General features: G+C 39.4%; 1 protein-coding gene across 1 annotated transcript; it reads left to right on the top strand.

Annotated features, from left to right (window-relative positions):
* Positions 1-486: 486 nt before the first annotated feature.
* Positions 487-1,434, top strand: LOC126065392 (olfactory receptor 5V1-like). Its single transcript, XM_049865432.1, is given in 1 exon segment — positions 487-1,434. A coding segment is annotated over 1 exon segment (948 nt).
* The last annotated feature ends 8,018 nt before the right edge of the window (positions 1,435-9,452 follow it).

Here is a 9,452-nt window from a genome sequence, read left to right as displayed (position 1 = left end):
ATTGATAATATGAGTTGTTATTGAAGTGAAGTGACTACGAGTGGTTGGCCTGGGCACCAGAGATATGCTATCCTCACAGTTCTCATGATTGAACAAATAAGTAGGAAAACCTGGGAATGTCAGAGTTAGGGCAAGAACACAAACTCAGGGAAATATGCAGCTAATATTCTATCATGCAAAGCTCAATGTTATCGTGAAGCCATTCCACATAGCTACACAGAAAAGAGGCCAGGATAGGGAAAGGGAGAGTGAAAGAGAAAGAGCGGTGAAACATTGGGTGTATTTACATCTATGTGGGTGATAGGTAGGAGCTGTGGTTTGTGCAGGGGTGCTGCTCCTCTGGGTTTGAATCCGATGTAGATGGTGATGATTTTTATTTTTAACATTTTTTTGTTGTTGTTTTGCAGACCATTGCTACTGCAGCACATGATTACTGTAATCTGTGCCTCCCTTTGCCCAGTTCCCAAAAGGAAACCAGGCAACATCATGGAAGGAAAGAATCAAACAGCTCTATCTGAATTCGTCATCTTGGGATTCTGCAACCTAAATGAATTACGGTTTTTACTATTTACCGTCTTCTTTCTGACTTATATCTGCACTTTGGGAGGGAATATATTCATTATTTTGGTGACTAGGGCTGATCCACACCTACACACTCCCATGTATTATTTTCTAGGGAACTTGGCCTTTCTAGACATCTGCTACACCACCACCAATGTCCCCCAGATGATGGTGCATCTTCTATCTCAGAAGAAAAGCATTTCCTATGGGGGATGTGTGGTTCAACTTTTTGCATTCATTTTCTTTGTAGGATGAGAGTGTCTCCTCCTGGCAGCAATGGCATATGATCGTTACATTGCAATCTACAAACCTTTAAGATATTCAGTTATTATGAACAAAGTACTATATAGCCATTTAGCAGCCTCATGCTGGACTGGTGGTTTTCTCAACTCAGTGGTGCACACAGTACTGACATTCCACCTGCCCTTCTGTGGCAACAACCAGATTAATTATTTCTTCTGTGACATCCCGCCTTTGCTGCTTTTGTCTTGTGGGGACACATCTGTCAATGAACTGGCATTGCTTTCCACTGGAGTCTTCATTGGTTGGACTCCTTTCTTGTTTATCATCTTTTCCTACCTTTACATAATCTCCACCATCTTGAAAATCCGATCATCAGAAGGGAGGAAAAAGGCCTTTTCTACATGTGCCTCCCATCTGGTCATTGTCCTTCTCTACTATGGCAGTGCCATCTTCACATATGTGCGGCCCATCTCATCTTACTCATTGGAGAAAGACAGGCTGATCTCAGTATTGTACAGTGTTGTAACTCCCATGCTAAACCCTATAATTTACACATTCAGGAATAAGGACATCAAAGAGGCCATGAAAGTTCTGGGAAGGAAGTGGCAGCCATCAAGTTCCCTCTTTTGATATATAACCTTCACTTACCTATGATCAATATTCTCTTATTAGAAAATTAACTTTTTACCAGTTGGCTGTTTCTAGTGACACTCAATTTATAAGTTGATTGCAGTGATGGGACAGGTATTGAACAGTTGGCACACTCAACCTTAGTGTACACATTCTTGATCTTTTGTTAGTCCTGTGGCAAGAGACAAATATGCTATCTTCACTCTTCTTAGATGCTACCTTCTTATTGATCCTTCCCATTCCTGAATTCTTTACCCAAAAGATAGTGACCCTCTTTCTTGTAATATTTGTTTGATGGGCTGCATCTCTTGGCACTTTCCTACCTTCTTCATATTATTCCCTGTTTGTTGAGGACAAGTGAAAGACTCTCCTCAGGATCCTCTTACATGTTAATTATATTTCTGTATATTTAAGTCATGCTTTTGACCTTTCCTTATTGTTGCTGTTGTCATTTGGCACATTTGAGTCAGTTCTGACTCATAAGACCCTATGTGGAACAGAATTAAACACTGCCACATCCTGCACCATATTCACAATCGTTGCTACATTTATGCCTGTTGTTGCAGTTACTGTGTTAATCCATGTCTTTGAGGGTCTTCCTCTTTTTCACTGACCCTCTGCTTTACCAATCATGATGTCCTTTTCCAGGGACCGGTCCTTCCTGATAACATGTCCAAAATACATAAGACGTTCTCCTTAATAAAGCATAATTACCAATAAGTTAAATTCAAATATATTCACATGTATGTGTATATATATATGCTGATTTTGACAGAGGTATATGAATTATGAAGTGATGGTGCATCTCCATATATGCTGGCAATTAATTTTAGTTTTATCATCTACTGCGTGGGCCAAAGGCACTTTATCTTCAAGTTGGAAGGAATATGGTCATAGTTTCTCAATTCCACCAGCCTTACCTACTTTATCTAAAAGGTGGAATTTCCTAAAAGAATTTTTCCAAGAATAAATCCATAGGACAAGTTACTATTTTATAGGGTATCTTAACTTTAGGAAACCATTTTCTACGTATTTAGAAAACAAAAGAAGAGAGAGAAATACGTAGAAAAGCAACATAATTTTTTAAGAGAATAAAAATTCTGCTACGTAGTAACCAAATTCAGAAAAGAGAGTAGGAATTACATCTCTTAAAAAGAGAAGTACTAAATCATTGCTTTTATATGTTATGTACCATGTAAGGAACATGAAGACAAGACAAATGAGTGAGAAGACAGAGTGGTACAAGAGAGAAAGAAATGCAGAAAAGGAAAAGAATAAATATCATATAAGACCACTATTATAAGAACCCAAGAAATAGTTTAAACAGAGAAGAAAATATTCTTTGATGGTTTTGTGGGGGGGGGGGGGAGGGAGGATGGCAGAGGGGTACTCACTAATTAGTAGATAAGAACTACTGTAGGTGTCGGGAAAAATAACACACAATACAGGCAAGGTTAGCACAACTGGACTAAACCCAAAGCAAAGAAGTTTCCTGAATAAACTGAATGCTTTGAAGGCCAGCGTAGCAGGGGCAGGGGTTTGGGGATCATGAATTGATTTGTAAACTTTAACTTATAGTGCAATAAAAATTAAAAAAAATAAAAAAGAAATGCAGAAAAGGGAAAGAAATGTTAAAGATAAGAGACTTAGAGATGACAAGAGAGGGAAATAAATAACCCACAATGCAAGAATGTAAGAGATTAAACACATTCTTTTGTGGTTATGAGAGGGGGGAGGGAGGTAGGGTAGGAGAGGGTTATTTATTGAATAGATAGTAGATAAGAACTACTTTAGGTGAAGGGAAGGACAACAGTCAATACAGGGAAGGTCAGCTCAACTGGACTGGACCAAAAGCAAAGAAGTTTCTTGGGTAAACTGAATGCTTCGAAGGTCAGCAGAGCAAGGGTGGGGGTTTGGGGGCTATAGCTTCAGGGAACATCTAAGTCAATTAGCAAAATAAATTCTATTAAGAAAATATTCTGCATCCCACTTTGAAGTGCAGCATCTGGGGTCTTAAATGCTAACAGGCATCCATCTAAGATGCATCAATTGGTCTCAACCCACCTGGATCAAAGGAGAATGAAGAACACCAAGGTCACAAGATAATTATAAGCCCAAGAGACAGAAAGGGCCACATGAACTACAGACTTACATCATTCTGAGACCAGAAGAACTAGATGGTGCCCGGCCACAACTGATGACTGCCCTGATAGCAAAACAGAGAACACCTGAGGGAGCAGGAGAACAGTGGGATGCACCAAATTCTCATAAAAAGACCAGACTTAATGGTCGGACTGAGACTAGAAGAATCCCGGCAGTCATGGTCCCCAAACCTTCTGTTGGCCCAGGACAGGAACCATTCCCAAAGACAACTCGTCAGACATGGATTGGACTGGACAGTGGGTTGGAGAGAGATGCTGATGAGGAGTGAGCTACTTGTATCAGGTGGACACTTGAGACTGTGTTGGCATCTCCTGTCTGGAGGGGAGATAGGAGGGTTAGAAACTGGCAAAAGGGTCACGAAAGGAGAGACTGGAAGGAGGGAGCGGGCTGACTCATTAAGGGGGAATAAATGGGAGTATGTAGTACGGTGTATATAAGTTTATATGTGAGACACTGACTTGATTTGTAAGCTTTCACTTAAAGAACAATAAAAATTATTTGAAAAAAAAAAACCTTAAAAAAAAAAAGAATGTAAGAGATTGAAAGACAGGAAAAAAGAGGTTCATAGTCTGGGAGGAGATAGAAGGTCTAGCATATTCCTTCCCAGTTCTCTTGGTACCATGTTCTTCCCTTTATTCCTGTTGCCTCCCTGTCATAAGGCCAATTTGTGCCTTACATAGTTTGCTGCCTCAGCATTCATTAATTCCTGCTAGTTGTGCTTTCATTCGCTTTCTGACACAACCATTCCTATTTTGTCACAGGGTCGCTCAACGTTTGTCTTTAACTAGCCCTCTGGCTCATGCCCCATGTGGTATCCTGTGATAAAAATCCATCACTGTCTTGCAACCCAGTCTCTTAACAGCCACAGTTACCCTTCCTGACCATGCCTTATGATTCCCTGTGATAAAATTTCTCCCTTTTCCTGCACTAATGCACTAGAAATCTTTTAAATTGACCAGTAAGACTTCAGTGCACGTGAACCTCGAGACTCAACCCTACTTGCCCTATACAAGCCTTCCCCTACAATTCCAGCTTGTAGTTGCTTTGTCTCTGGGTGCAACCCCTTATGTGGCCCTGCATGGATGCATGTTGTAGTTTTCTCTGTGGGACCTGTCAGTGCTAAATTCTACTTGTTTTCTGGCTTTCCTGTGTGAGGCTGACTTTCCCAAGCTGCATCTGAAAGACCATCCAATATACCCACAGACTTCTTTGGGTCAAACTTAAGACATTCACTAGTTTAAGTCTTGATTTTTTTCCCCATTCCTGTATTGTTACCGTAATCTCCTAAGAGAGTTCTTTGTCTCCATTCTCGCCCTGCTCTAATATACCCTGCACAACACTTTTAAATAAACTTTTTATAGATGGTATTGTGTTCGGTTTCCTGACTTGTTTTAATGTTTTAAAAAAGACCTCCACTGACTTACATATTTTCCATCTAGCTCTGTTTGTAATCAGTGTAACCTCATTTACTTTGTGTTGGTGGTTGTCGTGGATTTGATTCCGGCCCATACTGACCCCATGTGTGCAGAGTAGAACTGCCCCATTGGATTTTCAAGGCTGTGACCTTTCAGAAGCAGATTGTCAGGCTTATCTTCTGGGATGCCTCTGGGTGGATTTGAACCATCAACCTTAACCATTTGTGCCACCCAGGGTTTCCTTTCATCTCCTTTGAAACACTAAATAATTTTTCCACATGCACCATCCTGTCACTATGGACATTACTTTAATTTGGAATTCATATCCCCACAATTATTTGATCAAAATTCTCTCCATGTTTTATAGTCTCACTCAAAATCTACTTTCTCTATGCAGCCTCCCCTTACTACTCCAATTAGAAATGTTTGCTCTCTCTTCTTAAGTAACATGGGACTACCTGGAATGGTGGTGGTGGGTGGCAGAGTTTCTTGTCTAGTCTATGTAAAGTTCCATCTTCTTACCACTCCTAGTAACTTGATAACATCACTCTGTGTTTTTCCTTTCAAAGCACTTACCGAAAGTTATTATTTTCTGGTTTATGCATCCTATTCTCCTCTTTAGAAGCACTGGTGACACAGCGTTTAAGAGCTTGGCTGCTAACCAAAAGGCTGGCAGTTTGAATCAACCAGCTGCTCCTTGGAAACCCTATTAGGAACAATTCTACCCTGTCCTAAAGGATAACTGTTAATCAGAATCAATTTGAAGGCAATGGATCATTCCCTTCTTTATCTTTGGGGCCTAGAACAATACCTGACTTGTCAAAAAAAAAAAAAAAACCCAAGCCTGTTGCTGTCAAGCTGATTCCTACTCATAGCAACCCTATAGGACAGAGTAGAGCTGCCCCATAGGATTTTCTGGTTGTGGTAGGTATTAAATAAAAACAGTTGAATAAATATGTAAATGTACCAGACTTTCATGACATATCACATTCTGTAATATATGTGCATGAAAGTCTTTGCTCCCTTACTGCTCTTTATGCTTCTAGTGAACATGCATCTTATAAGAAGTACTAAAAAAAATTGCCAGTAAGTTGATTCTGATTCATAGAAACCCCATGTGTTACACAGCAGAACTGCCTCATAGAGTTTTCCTGGCTGTAATTGTTAGGAAAGCAGATATTTCTTCTGTGATGCCACTGGATGGATCCAAACCAACCAACCTTTAGGTTTATAGGAGAGCGAAAACCATTTGCATCACCCAGAAACCTATACATACTTGTATTCCCTACATCCTCTAGTTTGAGGTTTTATTCACCGTAAGATATTATTCTAGGATGTTATGTTTGTTGAATAGATGAATGGAGCAGAGAGAGGTGGAGTGTGGTTTAGTTGGTTATAAAGTTTTTTAAGTTGAAGTAAGCTTCTATAGTTTCATGTGTTCTTTACTTGATCAGACAGCTGTAGCCTTTTTATTAACATATATTTCTCACCCATACCTCACACCATACACAAAAACTAAGTCAAAGGGTTCAGAGACCTAATATAAAATCCAAAACTATAAAGATCATGGAAGAAAAAAAGTAGGGTCAATACTAGGGGTCCTAATATACAGCATAAATAGGATATAAACCATAACTATAACACCAGAAGATAAGCTAGATAACTGGAATTTCCTAAAAATTAAACACTTATGCTCTTCAAAAGGCTTCACCAAAAAAGTAAAAAGAGAACCACAGACTGGGAAAAAAAAAAAATTGGCTATGCCATAACTGACAAAGTTCTAATCTCTAAAATCTTTAGGAAAATCCAACACCTCTACAATAAAAGACAAATAATCCAATTAAAAAATGAGCGAAGTATATGAACAGACACTTGACCAAAGATGACATTGGTGGTTAACAGACATTTGAAGAATGCCCACAGTCACTAGCCATTAAGAGAGCTGCAAATCAAGACCACAATGAGAGACCACCTCACCCCGACATTATTGGCACAAATCAAAAAAAACAAAAAACAGAAAATGACAAACATTGGAGAGGGTTTGGGGAGATTGGAACTCTTATGCTCTGCTGGTGGGAATGAAAAATGGTACAACCATTTTGGAAAATGATATGGCACTTCCTTAAAAAGCTAGAAATAGAAATACTATATAATTCAACAATCCTACTCCTAGGAATATAACCTAGAGAAAAAAGCCATCACATGAATAGACATATGTGCATGTTCATGTTCATTGCAGCATTATTCACAATAGCAAAAAAATGGAAACAACCTAAGTGCCCATCAACAGATGCATGGATAAACAAACTATGGTACATACACTCAATTTAAACACTATGCAGTGATAAAGAACAATGATGAATCTGTGAAATGTTTCACAATATGGGTGAATCTGGAGGGCATTATACTGAGTGAAATAAGTCAATCGCAAAAGGACAAAAGCTGTATGAGACCACTATTATAAAAACTCACGAAAAGGTTTACACAAAGAAAGAAACAATCTTTGATGGTTACAAGAGAGGGACGGGTAGGGAGGGAAAAACAATAATTAGACAATAACTAAGCGGTAGCTTTGGTGAAGGGCAAAACAGTACACAATACTGGGGAAGTCAGCACAACTTGGCCAAGGCACAGTGATGGAAACTTCATAGACACATCCAAACTTCCTGAGGGACCAAATCACTGGGTTGAGGGCTGTGGGGACCATGGTCTTGGAGAACAACTAGCTCAATTGGTATAACATATTTTATAGAGAAAATATTCTACATCCTATTTTGGTAAGTAGTGGCTGGGCTCTTAAAAGCTTGTGAGTGGCCTTCTAAGATGTGTCTACTAGTTCCTCCCCCTCTGGAGCAAGACAGAATGAAGAAAACCAAAGACACAGGGAAATATTAGTCCAAAGGACTAATGGACCACAACTACCACAGCCTCCACCAGACTGAGTCCAGCACAACTAGATGATGCCCAGCTACCACCATCAACTGCTCTGACAGGGATCACAATAGGGGGTCCCGGACAGAGTTGGAGAAAAATGTAGAACAAAATTCAAACCTACAAAAAAAGACCAGACTTACTGGTCTGACAGAGACTGAAGAAACCATGAGAGTATGGCCCCTGACACCTTTTTAACCCAGTACTGAACTCACTTCTGAGGTTCACCCTTCAGCCAAAGATTAGATAGACCTATAAAACAAAAAATAACACCCATACGAGACTAAATGGACACACTAGCCCAAGGACAGGGAAGAGAAGGCAGGAAGGGAAAGGAAAGCTGAACAAATGGAAATGAGAAACCCGAGATCGAGAAGGGGAGAGTGTTGACACTTTGCAAAGTTGGAAACCAATGTCATGAAACAACTTGAGTATTAATTGCTTAATGAGAAACTAATTTGCTCTGTAAACTTTTAGCTAAGGCAAAAAACAAAACAAAATAAAGCTTATATTTCTCACCAAATATTCCAAAAGTGGGAAACATACAAGACTCATTGTTTAACCGTATGGTGTCCAATCTCAGTGTGTCTACTGTTTCATTTTATGTTTTAAATATTAATCCTATGCCACTGACTCTTATTTTATAAATCTATAGTTGTTACTTCTATCAAGTGACATGTACTGTCATGTCAAGTATCCTAAACCCAAACACTGTTTTAAGCCAAACTCATCAAAATGAGCCTCTCTCTCCTCCATTTTTCTTTCCATCAGTGGCATTACAATTCTAATATCCCATTTATATTACCTGTCATGGATTGAACTGTGTCCCCCAAAAATATGTGTCATCTTGTTTAGGCTGTGATTCCCAGTATTGTGGGGTTGTCCATTTTCTGATTCTAATTTTATGTTAAAGAGGATTAGGGTGGGATTGTAACACCCTTAAAATAAACACCCTTACTAAGGTCAAATCTTTCATCCAGTGTAAAGGAAGTTTCTCTGGGGTGTGGCCTGTACCACCTTTTATGTCTCAAGAGATAAAAAGGAAAAGGAAGCAAGCAGAGAGGGGGACCTCATACCACCAAGAAACCAGTGCTGAGGTTCCTGAGCTGAGAAGCTCCTAGTCTGGGGGAAGATTGAAGAGAAGGCCGATGGAGAGAGAAAGACTTCCCCTGGAGCTGACATCCTGAATTTGGACTTTTAGCCTACTTTACTGCAAAGAAACAAATTCCTCTTTGTTACTAAGCCATCCACTTGTGGTATTTCTGTTATAGCAGCCCTAGATGACTAAGACATTATCTTAGTCTTTTTCTCCCCTTCCTGACTCTTTTCTAGTAATTAGTTCAGGACTCTGAACAACAATAGCATTTTTCTAAAACTGTTGCAGTTGACTCTCAATGTACTAGGAAAATAAGTAAATTAATATTAAAATAGAAAAACAAAAATCCGCAGAATAAAACCTACAGAAGAGGATCCCAAAACAAAGATGGCTGCAGACCACTTGGGAGGTTC

The sequence above is a fragment of the Elephas maximus genome, chromosome 1, assembly GCF_024166365.1.
Source record: "Elephas maximus indicus isolate mEleMax1 chromosome 1, mEleMax1 primary haplotype, whole genome shotgun sequence".
In the NCBI taxonomy this organism is placed as follows: Eukaryota; Metazoa; Chordata; class Mammalia; order Proboscidea; family Elephantidae; genus Elephas; species Elephas maximus.
Note: the sequence above shows the minus strand (reverse complement) of the source record. Positions and strands in the feature narration are given on the sequence as shown.